The sequence below is a fragment of the Apaloderma vittatum genome, unplaced genomic scaffold, assembly GCF_000703405.1.
Source record: "Apaloderma vittatum isolate BGI_N311 unplaced genomic scaffold, ASM70340v1 scaffold18772, whole genome shotgun sequence".
In the NCBI taxonomy this organism is placed as follows: Eukaryota; Metazoa; Chordata; class Aves; order Trogoniformes; family Trogonidae; genus Apaloderma; species Apaloderma vittatum.
The window spans coordinates 9,097-28,068 of NW_009702111.1; the positions used below are offsets into that span (position 1 = coordinate 9,097).

Below are 18,972 nucleotides of genomic sequence, written 5' to 3' on the forward strand. Positions count from 1 at the left end.
GCCTATCTCCTGCCTTCTTTGAGCTTTGGGGCTTGCGGTGATTGTACCCACTGACAGCCCCTGCTAAATGCAGCCTGTGCTAAGGCAGCTGCCCAGTGGCTCTGGAAGAGGCTGGGGAGGATGCTGAGCTGTGCAGCTACACCCACTGCTAGTGGACAGCATGGTCAGAACCCGCTGCTGGCAGCTCAGTCAGGTAGCATGGCTCAGAACCCGCTGCTGGCAGCTCAGTCAGGTTTTTCCTGGTCTGCAGCAACCCCCTGGGATTTTGCCTGGAGCAGTGAATGAGTTTATGTTCTAGCTGGCTGAGCCCTCTGGAAGGGGTTTGCTAGCTTGAATTATTTAATTTACGGGCATCCTTTTGCTGCTGTAGATTTCCATTTGCTTTCCATCCTGCTGGAGGTCTGGCCTCAGCTGTGTCTGGTCATCCTACGCTGACTGCCTTTAAAGCCGGGGAGCTCAGCAGTCCGGCAGCATTTCCCAGCAGTGTTTCATCTTCGTGAGACAGGAAACCCCAGTGACTCCCAGCCCGTTTCCAGCAGGCCCAGCTTTCTGCCCTGTGCTTCGCGCTGTCCCTGTGCAGTGCGCGTTAGTGAGTGCTAACGAGAACTGACAGTGATGTTTGCGTGATGCGTGGGAGACCCCAGCAGCCCCAGAAGCAGCCAGTGACTCCGAGGGGCTGATGGTTCCTGTGCAGTTGCTGGCATAGCTGCAGAAAGCAGCAGCCTTGCTGCTCCCGTGCTGAAGCATTCTCTGAAACGCTTTTGTTAACTCCTGGGATTTCTGTTGTGCTGAAGTCAAGGATCATAAATCCACTAATGATGGCTCAGCCTGGCTGTGCTGTCTGACCTTATCACCATAGGCAGTACCTCTTTTGAACAGACCTTGCTTTCCTCTCTGTACCAGACCGGGCTGACGGGACATTAGTGCTAATGGCTACCAGGACTGCGTTTCCTCCCTGAGCCGTGTGTGGTTGTGGCTGATCGCTGCCTCTGATAAATGGCCTGGCTGTTGCCCTGCCCATCTACAAGTGGATGCCTGAGGATTGCCAAGCAGTGATCTCAAGACAGCAGCCTCGCTCTGCATGCTCTCCACATCCTGCATCCTAATTGCTTATCCCGCCTCCCTTCCCTTTTGTTATCCTGCAGCTCTGGACGTTGGATGTCGTGCATACGCGTATGTGCTTCCTGTCTTCAAAGAAGCAGGGGGCAGGTCCTGGCCTTCCTGTACTGCAGCCAGGCTCATTTGGGTCTGATGGCTTCAGTCTGTCCTCTCTGCTTTTAATGAGATGTGGGCAAGGCATGTGCCTGCAGTGCTGCTTTCAGGGAGTATGTGTAAAAATGGAGCAGGACTTGGCAGGTTTAACCCCTCTGCCCTTTCCTAGTGCTGCCTGACTTGCTCTGATCTGAGCACTAAAGGCTTTTCCTGCTCTACAGGCAGGAAGTAATTGTGCTGGGACTGTGTGGCAGCAGTGACACTGAGCTCCCGAAGGATCAAGCCCTGGTCTGTGAGCTGTCTGCCCTGCACCCACTAGCTGAGTCAGGCCTCTTAGTGGTATTCACAGCTTTGATTATTCTGGGCTTGATGAGCGTTGGTAGATGGAGTTACAGGGGTTTGTGTCCTCTGAAGACCAAGAGCCAGCTGATAGGAAACACTGAGTGCAGAGACTAAAGTGAAAGTACTTACGATCCCGGCAAGGGGCCCGAAAAAAATGGCACACAAGGAGCAAAGGTGGACTGAGTGTGGAGCACAGACTTGCAGGTTTTCAGCACGCCTCAGTACCATGTGTTTCCATTTCCAAGGTGAGTGCTGTGACTTCTGCTCTGCCTCTTCCCCTGCAGGCGCCTGGTTGAGCGGTTGGAGAACATGAGAAAGAACGCGATGGGGAATGGCCTCTCGCAGTGTCTGCTCTGCGGTGAACTGCTCGGGCTGCTGGGTAGCACATCTGTCTTTTGTCAGGATTGCAAAAAGGTGGGTTTGGTCACACAAGTTCCTGCCTGTTCCTGGCTGTGAGGCCATCAGGTTTTCCTTTGCACCCTGGTGATCTTATTCCTCGGGACTCCAAGGTACCTAAACTGCACTTAGTGCTGAGATGGAGCGGGAGTGCTGCATCTCACACTCTGGGTTTGCGTGGTGGGAAAAAGGGCAGACACGTACAGCCATCAGAGGCGACTCACAAAAAAGTCTGTGGGATCTAGTGCTATTTACTGCAAGGTCTGCTCTTAGACCCTTCAGTAGCACGTCTCTTCAGAGGATTCAAGTCCATCTTCAAGTTCCAAACCAGTGTGAGGTCGCCAGTCGTGATTCCTAAAAGAGCCTGTGCCTCACCGGCTGCCTGTGTTTGTGTACGTTGTCAGCAGGACTGTGCGGGTGCCGTTTGAGAGACAGCAGGAGTTTTCAGGGAGACTGCCTTTCTGCCAGCACCTTGAGGGATGATTGTTGCTTGTCTAGACTCTGCAGCCAAGGGGTTAATCTGTATTGCTGTGGAGATGAGGATCTCCACGGCAACCACCTTATCCTCCCTCTGCTGGGAGGCTGTTTTTCCTGCACTTGAAGCCCATCTTTCCCTGGGGAGATACCTCTGTAAGTGACTTTGCCTGGGGAAAGGTGAGGGTACCTGCTGGGTGCAGGAGTGTTTCTGACTTGCCAGTGGTGGGGTGGTAGGGAGCAGCCTGTGCTAACTCTGTTCCTGGTGGGTACTAGAGCCAAGGAGACACTTGTTGATGTCACCCACCCTGTCACTGAGGAAATGTCCTGTGGAGCCCACGGGACAGCAGTGAGTAAAACCTGCTCCTTTACCGTGGACTGGTGTGTGCTGACACTGCTGTGGTTAAGCAGCCATGCTGGCCACAATGGAAAACCTTTCGTGTTGTTCACAGCTGGAGTTTGTGAGACAGTTCTCGTGCAAAGCAGGCTGCCGGGCTGGGACCAGCACTGGTCCACAGTTGGCTGCAGCACTGCTGGGCTTAGCGCTCTTGTAGGAGAGAGAAGGGAGGTGAGTGTCCCCAGTCAGAGCTGGGGTCCCAGCGTCCCTTCGTACATGCTTGCTGGGCAGGAGCTGCTGGGAGCTGTGCTGGCTTTGCTGTCGAGTGAGTTCCTCCACTGGATCGGATTTGCAGAAGTGTCCGACTGAGGCAGAAGATTGTTTGCAAGGCAGTGCCTGGGAAAGTAAACCCAAATCTGTGAACCCTTGGGTCCTAAGCCAGGGTGAAAGTAGCTTTTTAGGAAGGGATGGGGAAGGAAGCAGAGGTAAGGTACTGGCAAGTGAAAGGTCTGGTTTGAATGGAAGCTGCAGGGCAGCTCTTGGAGAGGAGCTTGGGCTCTGTGTACGTGCGCCTGTGCAGAAGAAAGGACTGGACGGCAGGCAGGAGATGGCTAGTTGTTCCCTGTGTTTCCAGCACGTGGAATAGCGGGATGTGCTGTATTGCCTTCTTCCCTTGGTGATTCTGCTCTCAACCTATCCGAAGCCAGCTAGGTCACTTTAGGGGGCCGGTTAGCTCCATCAGTAGGGCGTAGCGCTAACAATGCTAAGGTCGTGGGTTCAATTGCTGTTTGGTCCCCATGTGTTGCCTGATCTAGTCGAGAGGGGGCGTCCCTGGCGGCAGGAAGGCTGGATTAAAATGATCTCTAAGGTCCCTTCCAGTTTAGGCCATCCTATGATTCTATGATTCTATGACGTTGCCACGGTGCTTTCTAACCTCCTTCTTGTGAGCTCCGTACACTAGTGAAGTGGCAAAAGCTGACTGAGAAACTTCTCTACTCTGTCCATTTGCAGTTGCAGGTAATGACCTCCTAGCTAGTGAGGCTGTGTGAGCCTGAGGCTTCGGGAAGACTGGCCAGAAAACCTCAGAGGAGGACTGGTTTGGTGGGTTTTTTTGTGGTTATTCCCTTTTTGTCTGGGGCCTGCTGGGCATTTCAGGAGCATTCAGATCCAGGTTGAGGTAAGGTATGACCCTCATTTTCCAGTGTGCATTTCGCAGCTGCGTTCGGCTTGGCTGCACTTTTCAGCTGTGTGCAAGCTGAGGGCACTGCTCACGGGCTGCCCTGGGCTTCTCCCCTTGCTGCTTTTTAATGCTGTGAACTCGGGGAACAGTCAGCTCTTCAGCAGAGCACACAGAGTGGGCTGGTACTTGAAGCTTGTTCCCTCTTGTCCAGGGATATCCATCACTCACGCAGGGCTGTGTGCAGTAAGCAATGACTTGTCAGGATCTTAGGGATTTTTGAAGTTCATATTTTTCTTTCTAGGGTTGCTCTGTCTCACTGCAGTCTGTTTAATTCAATAACAGGAATTGTTGTAATGACGCATTTGAAATGTAGCTAAGAACTTACCTTCGGCAAGTCTCTTCTGCTGAGTAGAGGTTTGTTATTGCTTGTAGCCTGATGGATTTTCCAAGTGTCACTTCCTGGATTATGAAGAATGTTTTTAATAGTAATTTTTATTATCTTAGAAATAAATGTATTATGGCAAGACAAGGATGTGTGCAAATCCAGATGTGTTAACAATAGCAGTAGTTAGACAAAGCAGAATGTGTCATTTTTCATGCAGAGGACATCAGTATAATGTGTAAAAGGTGAAGTATAAGAAGAAAGTGCTTTATCTTGTATTTAATGAGGAATGGGGCTGTGTTTAATGTCCTTAAATTTTATGTCTTCTTCTGAGGGATTGTGAGAGATGCTTAATTTTCCAGCTAGTCTGCAGAGAAGGGGAGGAAGAAAGCCCTGTGTTATATTGGAACTTTCAAAATTTATGCCTAGGAGTAAAATCGCTTGGAAACTTCCACTAGAGGGAGTGTTTGAATGTGCTATACTTGTGGGGATTACGATCTTTGAGGGTATATTAGACTGAGTTGCTCCCTCAGGTCTTGAGCTGAAGAAGGGAGAATTTGGGGTACTTCAAGTGGTGTCTGCTGATTGTGTCTGTGATCCCTCTGGCTTGGGTAGCACCGTGATGAGTATTGGTGCACCAGACCCAAGAGGTTGTTTCTCATTTCTCTGGGTGAGTTAGGGCAAGGACAGGAACAGAGAGATGGAAAGCAGAGCACCAGCCTCTGTGGGGTTGCTGGTGACACCTCCTGCTTTCTGTGCAGCCTGGGTCAGGGACAGACCTGCCTCTGGACTACACACACCAGAATGGTTGGGTACATCCCTTGCCTTGGGTTACCATCGTTTTGCTGCTCTCCTCCTCCATGAATGGGCACTGAGGTCTGAGTGAGCTACTGAGACTTTTGTCCCAGACACGGACCTCCTGGCTCGGAGGAGGGGCAGCCTGGTTAGGGGGAATGTGTCAAACCTTAGCTGGGCAGATTAAATTCACATGTCTCTAAGCAAGGCTTTGCTCTCCAGGGCCCTCTAGTGAGTGGCTTTTGCTTGGTGAGGATCAAAGAATTCACCCGATTTCTCATTCAAGCTGCAAGCCAAGCCTGATACACATCAGCTTCGTTATATAATATTAGGTGGTTCAGGTTGTAAATGGCTTGTAATGCCAGCGGAGACGTGAAAGTTCCCTTGTGCGGCAGCAGAGGCCATGCGGCGCTATCAAGCATTCTGCTACGGAAGCGTGCGTGGAGGCACGGTCGTGCCCGCGTTGTCAGCAGCCACAAATCAAGAGCTGCTGGGTGCGTGCTGAGATGGAGGGGAAGCCACGGCGTTTAAGACTACGTGCGTGAAGGAAGGGAGGAGAGGATTTCCAGTCTCGCACAAACTCACGCTTGTGTTGTGCCTGGTTACAGCTGCTCTCCCTGACACCGTGATTGAGTTTTAGGATTTAGAGGAATTAAAAAAAACCACTCTAGAAGTACGCCTCCTTGTCGTGGGGTTTGATTTTGCTCTGTCCAGTTCTCACCCTGCAGTCAAGGACTGTGCTGTAGATATGCCTTTGTCTCATGTCTATATAGACCTGAAGAGGCTTCCTGTGGTTGTTGGTTCTCCAGGATAAATAAGAAAATTGTGCAATGTTTAGGTTTCCAAGGAAAGCAAAACAGAGCCGTTGGGATAGAAGCTTCTCTCTCTTTTCTCTCCCAAGCACTATATGGCTGTGGGGAGTTGCTAACGCCACTTTTTTTTTTTTTCTTTTTTTCTGTTCCTCTCTCCTTGTTTCAGAAAGTTTGCACCAAGTGCGGAATAGAAACCATTGGAGCCCAGAAACGTCCTCTTTGGTTGTGCAAGATCTGCAGTGAGCAGAGAGAGGTAAAATACACCTGTGCAGAGATGCAGTTCAGCAGCATGCACCTACCTGCCCTAAGTCAGTGCTGAGAGTGTGTGGGCTCTTCCCTGTGCCGGGGCACTAGGAGGGGAGCTTGGGATGAGGTTTGGAAGGCTTGTCTAGAGGTCAGGCAGGCTCAATGAATACACATGACGGTGACGACTTTGGTTTGCGAGGGAGTGGAGGGTAAAAAACCCCACCGGTCCCTGCAGCCTGTGTGGCTTTGTGGAGCTTTTCTAGCCATGGCCATAAAGAGACAGCTCCTGCTGCCGCGTTCTTTCCCTCCTAGCTCTGTGGCAAATAAACTTGGCTGACACTGATTCTTTAATACAGCTGGAGAGGTCTAGAGTATAGCTGCAATATTTGTCCCTCTAAAAATAACTAGGATTGCAGCTTTTAAGTCTGTTTTCCTCCCTGCCTGCAAAATTCTATAACTTGCCAGTGTGAGAGACTTCTAATGCAGGTCTCTAAATTTTTATATCCTTCATCCTTGACTTTGCGCTACAAAAAGTAATAGCCTGCCCCAGTACTTGTCTGCCAGCCAGCATCCACCAACATCAGGGCTCACTGCTCTACAGTGAAGTCAGTGAATCTGTTCAATGATTACAGAAGGATTTTCACTTTTCCCTTCAATTTATTTTGGGCTTTTGCTTGTGGTCCTTGAACATCAATCCAGTGCAGCTATTTCCGACCACTGCAACCAACTATGAAACCTGGGTGCTCTGCTCCATCAAATTCTGAAGTGTAGTGAGAGCATTTCTGCAGGTGTGTGAGATGATGGATTTTTTTTTTTTTTTAATAGTAGTTGTGGAAACTGAGCATTGCTTAGGTTTTGCATAGGTTGTGGGAGCACTTGCAAAATTCATGTTCAGGTAAGACGAGGGGTAAGCGGATGCTGCCAGTCTTTTAACTTCGGAGAAGCAGCGTTAGTGTGGGTGGGGCAGGCAGAGGGCATTGCAGCTCCTTGGTTATTGCTAATAATTTGATGCACTGACTCATTTAGATGTTTTGAACTCCATATGGATGTCCCAAAATGTAGAGCGAGGCAGGTCAAGATATTTTGTGTGTTGTGCAGGGAGATGGATATGGGACTAAAATGGACTTTATTTCTTTAACTCTGATCTTTCTGTCTTTTTTTCTTTTTCCTTCATCTCACACTCTATAATTGGAGTTTTTTCCTATTTCTTATAAAAATAATGAAGGGCTGTGGTCACTGGGCAGAGAAGAATATTAACCTGTCCAGTAAGTGTTATGTGTGGCCAGTGCTGTGAGGGTATGGTAACCTTGAGAGCTCTCTCTCTGTCTCTACATGAAACCTGAGATATGGCAGAAGCGCTTCCCTAATGAAAACGGATTGAACTTTCCTTCTTAGGCTAACTGAAAAATAGCCTCATCTTACTTCCCAATCCTAAGCTTCATCTTTATTTCTTGATTCTCTTTAAGGTTGGTTCAGGTCCGTCTCCTTTCTTGTTTGTGGCAATGCTTGTGCCTTGACCAGGAGAAGGTTGGAAGGGTCACAGTGTGGACAAGCAGTCAGGCATCGAGTCATACATCCCCTCTGTCTTCTTGCATGCTCCGCTTTTATTTTGTGGGAAGGCAGGGAAGCATTGAAATTAGCAGAAGCCTTGAGGCATGTCAGCCAGGGCAAGAAAGTTGAAGCAATATCAAAATAAATGTCTGGAAAGTGGCTTTGATCAGGTGTTCCTTAAGAGCATATTACCAGCTTTCTTTTAAGGGCTTGTGTTCAGAGCCAGCTCCTTGTTGCCATCCGTTTCTGTGATCTGGATCTGTCTCGTGTTGCCATCTGCTCTGGCCTAAGCCCATTTGGCCGTGCTCTTTGTTGAAGGTTCTGTTTGCTATCAATGAATGCAGATGGGCATCTGCACTTTGGGATCAGATGTTCTCATTTCTGTATAACCTCCGAATCCCCTGCACGGTGAGTAGGTAGCCGCCCCATTTTATCTCCTGGGGTCCAGAGAGGGAGCTTCAGGAACACGCTGAAGCCTTGAGGTTGGGTGGTTGCAGTAACAAGTCACCTTTCTTCTCTCCTCATCTCCCTGCACACGTGACTGAGCAAGGTTCTCTAGCCCGTGCCAATGAAATACTTGCCTGAAGTAGGCTTGTCCCAGTCCACAGAGCTCTGGCAACTCCTTCCAACTTGTTGGGCCCTGAAACCTTGGCCAACTCTAATGGGGGAGTGTGTGATGTTGGTCTGGAGTAGCCGCCCCCAGCAGTTGTGATGACATGTGTTTCCAAGCCAGTTGACTCCTGACACATCAGCGCTTTGATCGCCATCTCATTTTCTAAACCACCGCTCAAGCTATTTGGGCATGATATTTATGGAGCTTTCAACTCTGCTAGTGAGACACCGTCAAGCACTGCAGTGAGAAAGGGAGGTCGTTTGGAAACCTGGATGGGCTAAACGATGTTGGCTACAGTTAATAAGTGTCATCTGGCTGGGGCAAGAGCCTGGGACTGTAATTGTCCCCTTCAGCCTCCGCTACGCATTGCATGAGTGCTTGAGTTTTGTAGCCCACCGTGATCTCAGTCCAGGATGGTGGGGTTCAGATGTACCACCCAACAGCTGAAGTGTGCAGCACTGTTCAGACATGCTAAAGCTTTCATCCCTCCATCTTTCTTGTTGTTATTTATCTCTGTAGGCTTGACTTAAGCCAGTGTAATTTAGTGACTTGTGGTAGTTGTCTTCCCGTTTTCGCTGCGTAGACAGAATCTGTGCTGGCTTCAGCTTTGGTTAAACAGTCAGTATGCTTGGGTCAAAATGAAGACCAAAGTAACAATCTGTCGTTTACATCAGTTTTTCGGTTGGAGTTGAATGTTTGATGCCCATAGATCCCTTTGGGAATCCCAGCCTCAGCCATTCAGAAGCGCTCTTTGCAGCTTTCTTTTTCCTTGAAAACCTCCACTGGGAAGGCTGTGCTGCATAGCAATGAGGAACAAGTCGCTCTGACGCTGCCTTATTTGTGGAGAGTGGAGGTGATTAATGGATTCTTCCTGCTGCTTGCGTCCCAATCATCCAGAAGCAAACCAGTGTGTTCAGCAGTACTTGAGCTGCCGAGAAGGATGAGCTGCAGACAGGATGAGAGTCTTCGAGCTGCCAGAGAGGCGCTGGGAGGAAAGTCCTGTGTTCTAAGATGGCCAGGACCTGACAGAGCCTAGATGTTCCTACTAGCAAAGACAACATCCACAAGGACCAGCAGGCACCTCTTCTTCCTGAAATAAGATAGACCTTGGCTGCTTTAGGCCAGAACAGGCGTGCTGGAGATACTGCTTGTCCCAGCTGCTTGCAGAAGCATCTATTGAAACCGCCCTTTTGTTCTTCAAGGATTCTGTGAACATTTTCTTTTACCGTGTCTTCTGAGGGCAGTGGAATTAAAGCAAATGTGGATCACGTTTTATTGTTCCTGCAAGCAAGGACAGAACCAAATTCAGCCAAGCTGGCGTTCAGTCTGAAAGGCAAGAAGCACCCTTCTTGCCTCCTCCATGTGTGCTGCATTGCCTTTGGCTTTGCAACTTGCATTGCCTTTCTGGAGACCCGGTGCGGGGAGGCTGATCCTTCTCGGGGCAGTCCTGTTTCGGTGTGCATGGAAAATCCTGTGGCATGATCAGGGATGCTGGTTGCAGCCAACATTGGCCATGGGTTTGGAATGAGCCCTTCTGTTAACTTGGCAGCGAAGCAGCGATGCACCCACAGGAATGAGAGCACGGGACACAAAGGGAGCAAGTTCTTCAGCAAAATGGGCTTATTGCAGTGGTTGTCAGAGGAGCAAAACTGCCCGGGAGGAGCTGCGCTGGGCATGCATACAGCTGGAAAGATTCCCTGCTGCCAGGCCTCTGGCAGAGCACGTGAGCTTTGTAACAGCTTGAGCAGCAATGCCCACGTTGAAATAGCTGCTTGTGGTCGTGGTCTGCCTGTCATCTCCTGGCCTGAAAGGGAAATGGGACCTGCATTGTTTTGTCAAATCGCTCCCCAGACATGCTTTGACTGATAACACCAGGTTCTGCAAAGCACCTTCCTGAGTTACCGCTCTCTCTATATAATTATTTTTTTTATATATCCATAATTAGCGATGCTATCATCATAATTAAAATCCTCTTGGAAGCGTTCTTGCACATTTACATTTGAATTGACACATCCAAAATGGTAGTGATAATGAAAACAGTTTAAGTAGAGTGGGGGGGAGATAGTTGTGGGGTTTTTTTTTAAACCTCATTGGATATGAAAGAGAGTGTCAGCTATCAGGGACCTGTTAAAGTCTTAATTTGCCCTCTCTGCTTCCCTTTCCCTTTAATTTCTTCTCCTTCACTAAACTGCATTTTCATGGCTGGCTGCATTTCTTGGTTTATCACAATAAACCATGCAGAGGATGATTACTGCACTGGAAGAGCAGTGTTGTCTCCTCCCCTTTTGCCCCAGGGCTTCCCTTTTCACATATACACTCATATATACCCTTTTGAATGTTATAAACCAACATAGCCCAGGGTTATTACTGGCTGGCATGATGGTTTCTTGGCAAAAATACCATACCGATGGAAGGGAGCGTTTATTTTGGTGCCTCTGGGATTGAATCGAAGTGATGTGCACCTGTTTGCAATTCAAAGAACTCATCAATAGCCTGCCATATTATTTTTGGGGGGTGGTAGCAAGTGGTTAGACTCAAAATAGTGTCCTCTAGAATAGAGCCACGGGGGGAAAAAAAAGAGGCCTGATTGAGAGGGGAATGATAAATGGTTGAAGGCTGGCAGCCATCACAGCTTGAGAAATGTTGGGGTCAGAGGTGCGATAGATTTTGCTATTCCGGAAACAAAGCTCCGAATAGCAATTTCACTGCCTTTTAATTTTCTTCATCCTCAAGTGCTGAATGTGGGAGTTGACAACAGATTGCTGTAAATAATGTAATTGGAAATCTCTGTGTTACGGAAAAGCAGATGAATGCAAATAACGAAGCTGAAGAGCGCTTTGCTCTTTCTCCCTGCCAGTGGTTTGCGGCGTGCCAGAGCCACAGCGGAGAGCGGGGACAAAGTGAGCGTGGGGGCACGTGCTGCGTCAGGGCAACGGCAACAAAGTCCTCCTGGGGTGGTTGCGTTTGCAGGTGCCTTTCCCTTCATTAAGCCTTGTAGCCCACGAGAACCTGCTGCTCCACCTCTGGGCTGCTGGGAGATTGAGCTGATAATGCTGGTGTCAGCATGGGAGGCTGAAGGTGGCTGTTTTCCTCTCGCACAGCCCAGCCCGGGCTGCTGTGAAGGAAGGCGGCTGCAGCAGGAGAACAGCTACTGCCTGGCAAGCAGCAGGTGATAGAGCAAAACGTAGCTTTGCAGCAAAAGATCCTTGGTGAAGCCAACTCGGTGGCGGCTGCATTTGTTGTGATTCCTTCAGCCACGATCCCGTCCCTTCATCAGCGAGTCCTAATGTTTTCTCTGGTTAGGAGCTCGTTTTAGCACTTATGTGTTCAGAGAAGGAGAAAGAGGAGGGAGAAGCTTGAGCAGCAACATGAGTGGCACCAGGGTGCAGTGATTCTCCACTCGGTCCCGTTTACAAGCTGTGCTTGAATGTGCTAGATAAAAATACGCGCCTGCTTCTGACTCGCTCATCCTGTAGCTATAATGATGGCTTGATGCAACTTTAATAGTTGCAACTTTAATAATTGTCAGGGTTATAAAAAGCATTGCGCTCTCTGGACTTGTCATGGTCAGAGATGTTAAATTGCTTTGAAGTAATAAAAAAAGGCATCTGTTGCTGAAGTAGTTCTTCTCCCCGGTGTCCTTCCCCAGTTTGCTTTAGGGTAGTTTAGGTGTCAGGGGTAGCTGAAGAGCAGGAGCCTGAAGGAAGTCGCTATGTAGCGTTGATTCTGGCTGGGTTTGGCTGGGCCAGTTTGAGCACAGTGGGTGACCCATGGTGTGGCTGCTCTGTCCTGAGCCACACACTGGGCTGCCACGTTCCGATCTGGGATAATGCCGCCACAGATTGTTGTTCCCCTCTGTCAAGTACTCAGAGCAAGGGATGATCAACGTTACTAAAATTTGGGTTGTTGCAAGAGACTGGAAGGGACTGACTGTCCCTCCCACTGATGAAATTCCAGCTCCTCCACCCAAATTCAAGCTGCCCTGGGGGCCAGGTTTGACCTCACTGGCCGATGGGACTGGTGGGAGGAAAACTCTCCTCCTTGGAAAAGAACAAACTTCTGCCAATAAACAGGAGTTTTATTCCCAAAGCACCGTTATGGATTTATTAATCTAAAATCAAGCAAGAACTTTGCTGTCGGGCCACTCTTCCAATCAATGAAACTGCCATCAACAGCAGTCAGCAGCATCGATTTGTTTTGATGCATGGGTGCCAGCAGTGACCCGTGTGCCCGTGTGCAGAACAGGTCGGGGACCGCGGTCGTTTCGGATGGGACGTGCTGCTAACCTGGGGGGTTTAGAATTAATACAGGGGAGAGCATCTTGCTGCAGCTGTTTTACAGCTGATCTCAAGCATTTCAGTAGTGCTGTGATGAGACCAAACTGTATTAGAAGCGCCAATTTAAAGCGAGTATGTATGCATAGAATCAATTTTATATTGGTATTACTACATCAGAGCTGGGTGTATTATATCATTAACTCTTTCTGTCACTGGACTTGCTTTGGGGTAGTGAGAAACGTGGGGGTGACCAGCCTTTTCTTACAGCAATCCTTGCTGTGTCTGATTGGTTTTATGGTGTGCCTAAATTGTAGTCCTCCTGAAGATAATAGGTCCCTTCAGTGCTTCAAATTAAATTAGAGATGTTGCAAGGTCTGTTCCAAGAACGACTGTAAGAAAAGCTTGGTTCCATGCTGGCAATTTGCGTGGGGAAGCTGCACTTGCCCCAGCTACCCAGTGTGTGGCAGGGGATGAATAAGCTGCTCTCCCTGAGCCACGGCGTCAACTGAGGTGTGACTGTCCCCGTTTCACTCGCTGTGTCCTGCCTGTGCAGCGGCTCCCAAGGCTTCCTGCCTTCCCGAGACAAGAAGGACCAGAGCTCACCCAGCCTGCGGCTCCTGCATCGTGTGAGTTTACCGGAGTTGCAGTGGGCCAAGCTCTGCGTGAAGGTGTCTGTCCCAGATTTAAAAAACATTTTGCATTGCCTGAGTCATGGGGATAGCAGCGCGCCTTCCTCCAGGGTCTCTGTGCTGCGCTGACGTTTGCTGTTGAACAAGCTGTACCAAGTGCTGCACAATCCCAGTGTGCTAGCGCAGGGCACAGGAGGAGCTGTGTCAGCTTGTGCCTTGACTGGCTGGGTCACTGTTTTGGCTGCTTGGGTGCTGGTGAAAGAGCTGGTGAAGAGTCCTGCCTGCCAAGACCCCCTCTGTAGAAGAAGAACTTGCAGTCTTCTCTCCTTTGGGGATTTGGCTTCTCAAGCTTTTTCCCTTGGAGCAGACTCACCATCCCACCAGGCTTGTTTCTCAGCGTGATTGCAGGGTGCTCTCACTGCCTGCTTGCCAGATCCTGCTGTGGTGCACACAAGCATCTCACACTCTTACAGTAACTGAGGTGTGAGCTGGGTCACAGTGGTGCTGAGCTTACCTCTGCTGGGTGTTCTTCTTTTAGAAAGCATATTACCAGGTTCCCCTCTGAAATCAGATCATCTTCACTTGGCTTTCAAGACTCCAAACATATTTTTGCTCTCTGCGTTGATGACTCTGGACTAAGAACTGTGCAACCTGCTGAGCAATCTCCTCCCCTCAGTGAAATGGTGACAGTGGTGTCCTGCTTTCTGTGCCTGCATGAGAAGAACTTCTCAAGAGTACTAGGGGTTGTCACTGCCCCCTGCTTTGATTAAGCCCTAAATGCAAATGTGTTGCTGTGATTAGGGGCATCTGCATTTGCACCCGTTGCCATCATAGTGAATGTAAATATAAAATGTGTAAAAATACGTAAAATGTTTTGAGAACTTGTTAGTGTTCCTAGTTCCAATCTCCTTCACTCTGAACAGAAATGGGAGATTTCTACCCCCTGTGCGTGAAATAGAAAATTATATTTTTACTATATTAACTTATTTTTGCCCTGACTGTCTTATTAGCTCGTTATTAGACTGCTGGAAGGCACAAAAGAATTAGGTTTTTAGAGGCTATTTCTTTTTGTCTGAGCTGCCGTCCTTTTCCCTTCCTCTGGCTCACAGCAGGCTTTATATTAAATATACTTAATGGAGCTCCTTCATCATAAGCTGCATTAAAACTAAATTGGAGAGTAGAGGGTGTTCTTACAGGAGATATTACAGTTTAGCGTTCGCAGTCCATTTCCTGATGCAGGTTCAGCTTATTTGAGTGTCATTCTTCTCGTTCTGGGGTTTTCAAGCACACTTGTTAAATGACCTGCCTTAGCCTGAATTGCTCTGCGAAACAAACACCGAGGTTGTCCCGTTCGGCACTGCTGTCCTGGCGGTGCCGTTTGCATCCCCCAACTGCTGCCGGTCTTTGACTCTCTCAGAAGTAAAGTGAGCCAGGTTGAGGGCCCTGGTACAGGAGCTGCCCAAGACTTGTTTTACTCCGAGCAGAGCATGTGCTTGGGGCTGGTGCTGCCCGTGGCACGTGCCTATTCTCTCCAGGAAACTTTTTGTTTTGTGCATTCCCACTGGAAAAGCAGCAGATGCAGAATCTGAACTGCCTGCTGCTTAGCGCAGGCCAGGGAACTTCTTCATGATATCCTTGTGGTAAGCCTGGGAACACGTGTTTGGCTCACACGTGGCATCAGAGAAATGCCTGGTCTTGACCTAGAGCATGCGAGAAGCTCCGTGGTTTGCAAAATCACCCTGTTTTTCGTGGTGGGAGAAGGACTGAGGTGCAGCTAGGCTGACGAGGTGTGGGGATGCTGTGGTAGTTGCAGAGCACAGGGGAGCCCCTGGACTCTGTGAGCTGGAAGGCTTGATTCCCTGGCCCTGTGTTTGGGTGGAGTCAAGGTAGCTCAGGGGGAATCTTTGGGCTGAGCTCTGTGGGGAGCTCGTTTCGTGCTGGCTCTGCTCTCTGACTGTAAAAACCCAGGCTGAAGGTGTTGTGTCTCTCTGACAGGTCTGGAAGAGGTCTGGTGCGTGGTTCTACAAAGGACTGCCCAAATACATCGCTCCTTTGAAGAGCAGCAGCAAATCCAGTGAGCTGCCCTCGCAGCCTTGGCAGAGTGAGCTGGCCGTGCCGGAGGCAGAGAGCATCGGGACCAGCCGATCCTTCACCTGGGCCAGGGGAAAAGGTTGGTTGTCTGCTCCGTGCCCCGGAAGCAGATGGGGAGGAGGACCTGGATTCTGCTGTTGTTAGCAGGATTCAGCTAATGGGGAAGGCTCTCTGTTCAAGGTGAGGGATAGCCCACAAGATGTGGTGTGTTTCCCATGTGAGTGTGATATATTTTTCAGGTTTCACTGTTATGTAAGTACACATTGGTGGTTCAGACTAGCTCCAGCCCTCCTGCGCTCCGTGTCCTGCAGTCCACCCTTGCTTTCCTCCATTCCTTGCAGCCCTGGCTGTTTTGCTGGGGCTGTGAAGGGCAGGACGAGCCGTGAAGCACAGCCCAAAATGCTTCTCCGGCTGAACTGTGTAAGATGGTGCCACTGGTGGACGTTGTTCTGCAGCCAGGGCTGACAGAAGGCTGGTCTTCCTCTCCCTCCCTGAGCTGTTCACTCGTTGCTTCTGCTACTCCACAGGGCACCACTGGGCAGATAACTCAAATTGCTTTAAGCTGGGTTAGAAAGTTCTTGCCCCAGTGTCTTCCTGGGGCTTGGAGCAAGTGGGCAAAGATAGTCTTGTACAGTCAGTGGGTAGGACTGAGCTGTTGCTGGCAGTCTCCTTTTTTGCCTGAACGCCCTAAGCAGGTGAGATTGGCAAAGGGTGAAGCTCCTTCCCAGGCCTTGCTTTGCAGCATGGAGAGCTCAAGGCTGAGCTGTTCTTTAGGCAGTCTCAGAGCAGCTGTTGATGAAGTTAGCCCTGTGCAGGACTGGGGCCAGAGCACTGACAAGCTTGAAAATTTATGAGCTTCAGCACTCGCAGCCCTGTTCTTGGAGGTAGACCTTGATTGAAGTAGACTGTTGTATCACATGTGTCTTGGATTGCTGCCACATCAGATCCCATTCACAGTGCTGCTGCCTTGCAGGGCTTTGTTTTGCCCTCTTTTCCATCTGCCCACCCTGTCGTTGCTCAGAGGCCCGCTCCGGTGCGGTGCCTAGAGCCGGCTGGGGGCAAACCGCAGAGCAGCACTGAGGAGCTGAGCACTCAGGGTCGTTAGTGTGACGGCGGATGGATACTGCAGAATTAAAACTGTTGCCAGTCTGCTTTGATTTCTCTTCTTTTCTTCCTGGTGTGGAAGAAATATAATGGTGTGCCATTAGATCCCTTCAGCTGGAGAAGACCTCTGCAGCGCACCAACAGCCTATGCTCTTCCACATCAAGATAAATCTTATCAGTAGCACAAGGGGAAATTACCTTTTAATAAAGAGGACTCAGGAGAGTTAGGCTTAACAAACCTTCTCTTCAGCTAGGAAAGTACTCCCAGCCCTGCTGTAACTTTGTAATTAAAGACAAATTAGATCAAGAATAGATGGTTTTGCTTCCCTCCAGGAGATGTTTGGAATGAGTTGTCTTAGTAAATGAACTGATTGGTGAGGTATTTTCTGTTCACACGATACAGAAAGCATTACGAGTCAAAGATGTTGATCTCAGACCTGGCCTGCTTTTCATTTCAACTTTTTAGTTGGGTTTTGTATTTGGAGAAGGCCTCCTCCTATATATTGGCAGGAGGACAGCGAAGTGGCCTTTGGTAAACGTCGATGTGGGTGGTGAGCTACCTTTTTCCCTGTGCTCTGATTTTTTGCTGGCTGCTGTTTTATGGGTTGGATAGTATTAATTTACGGCTTTGTTTTCTGGTGCTTTTTTTCCTTGTTGCCCTTCTCAGTTAGACTGCCTGTCCTCTGGACAGCTTTCAATGGGCACTGCGGGCTATAATTTACCTCAGAAGCTGGGAGTTTGTGTGTCTCACCCCTTGATTTAACTCTTTTTCACCTGCAAGTGCTGAGACTTCTGCTGTTTGTCATCCAAGACCTCTGCAATGCGCAGGGCAGCTGCCTTTCCCCACAGAGGTGATGGAGCTGTGATGTTGCCAGCGTGCACCTGCAACTGGACCTGGACTGAGCTTTATGAGGCCGTGGCTGACAAGGCGGCGTGCCTTAACCTCTGCCTGGCTGATAGCATTTGTCAGCTCACACCTCGTTACGTCCTCATGTGAACACATCCTTGCAGCACTGAGTAAGCCCTGTTGCCTGTTTGGCAGGATGTTCTCGGGAATGAGCTCTGGCATTTAACGTGCCTGACTCTGACAGGCTGCTCTCGGTGGGGTTTCCGTTATCTTCGCCAGCCGTGTCTAACTCCACCACTTGCCTCCTGAAGTGCTGACTGAGCGCTCTCAGCTATTAAGAGGTTCAAGTCGGGTGGGACCAGCAGACATCCCAACACAGCCCCTGAAGAGCCTGGGAGAAAGGAGCCATGGTTGTCCTTTCGACATCCTCCATGCCAGGAGCTGCCTTACAGTAGTGGGACAAACCTCAAGTGTCCCGTTTTCTCCCCTCAAAAGTCAGGGATCAGTGCCAGGCCCTGGGTACCAGTCGCTCCTGCTGCAGGAGGGTGGGAAGGCAGCAGGACCAAGGGACTCTTGGGAAGAAGTTTTATCTTTACGCACCCATTACTTCTCTTGCACTCGCTGACACTGGGATTTGCCATTGCCTTTAGTTTTTCTGTAATAAACAAGCAGTTGCCATGGGAACCCTGCTATTAGTTAAGGCACAAATGTATTGTCATGCGGAGAATAGCAGTAATATTTCTGGTGCTGGGGAACAGCTCTGCTCCATGTGGTGGAATGTGGGTGGGTTTCTGCACGGGGTCGGGTGGGCTGGGGCCATCAGGGGGTGGGGAGCAATACACAGCAGGGCTTTCCTTCTTCTGAACTCATGAGTTCAGCAGAAAATAATGCAGAGCGTTTGGGTGGAAAAAAGAAGTGTGATCCCAGAGCTGTTGCAGTGTTTGGCATGAGGGCTGCCTGCTGCTCTGCTCGGTCTCTGGTGGTTTCTCCCGTTTCAATGCGCTCCAGTCCTGTTGCCAAGCAATGTGCTGCCAGAGGCACGGGAGCGGTGGCTGGGCAGAGGGATGTGGTGGGTTTGTCCGATGTCTGGCTTTGACTGGAGGCCAAATCCCCAAGTGATGGAGCAGAGAGGAGGGGCGTGTTGAGACACATCAAGCACTTTACAGGCCACCGAAGGGCTCATCCAACTTCTCTACGAGTTTGGGCAGTGCCAAAGCTTCACGTGTGCTTGGACATGTCCCTGCAACTGCAGGCACTGCTGATCTGCGCTTGGGAGACACTGGGGTTGTAATAAAACTCTTCAGCTCTGACCTTCCCACCTGCAGTGACTGGGAGCTGTCGGCCTCTCTGCTCCCTGGAGGTCATGTTTGCAAAGAGTGGTTGCAGGGGAGCTGCGTGCTCAAGGGCTTGTGCTCAGGCCACTCATCCAGCTCGTCTTGGCTGTGCTGGGCGTGCGTGGCTGTCCAGAGCTGTTGCTGCAGGGTGCCCAGGCATGCCCATGTGCTTATTCTGTATTTTTGGCAGCTCTAAGAAGTGCCAGGCTTTGTGTGTGCAGGGACTGAGCTCTGCCCGCGATGGGCAGCAGGAGGGAGCGTGTCTGGCCATGCCTGTGCTAAATGTGCGTATTTAATATTAGGGCTCAACCTGCTCTGGCAGCAGCCGCAAAGGTTCAGACTCTCGATGA

At 49.8% G+C, this 18,972-nt stretch overlaps 1 protein-coding gene across 1 annotated transcript in view; it reads left to right on the forward strand.

Moving 5' to 3' along the window:
• Positions 1–18,972, forward strand: part of RPH3AL (rabphilin 3A-like (without C2 domains)) — a 30,247-nt gene that overhangs the window by 1,853 nt on the left and 9,422 nt on the right. The window contains exons 3-5 of the mRNA XM_009879423.1: positions 1,839–1,968; positions 6,097–6,183; positions 15,242–15,416. Coding sequence (XP_009877725.1) covers positions 1,839–1,968; positions 6,097–6,183; positions 15,242–15,416 — 392 coding nt within the window. The remainder of the gene's footprint in view (positions 1–1,838; positions 1,969–6,096; positions 6,184–15,241; positions 15,417–18,972) is intronic.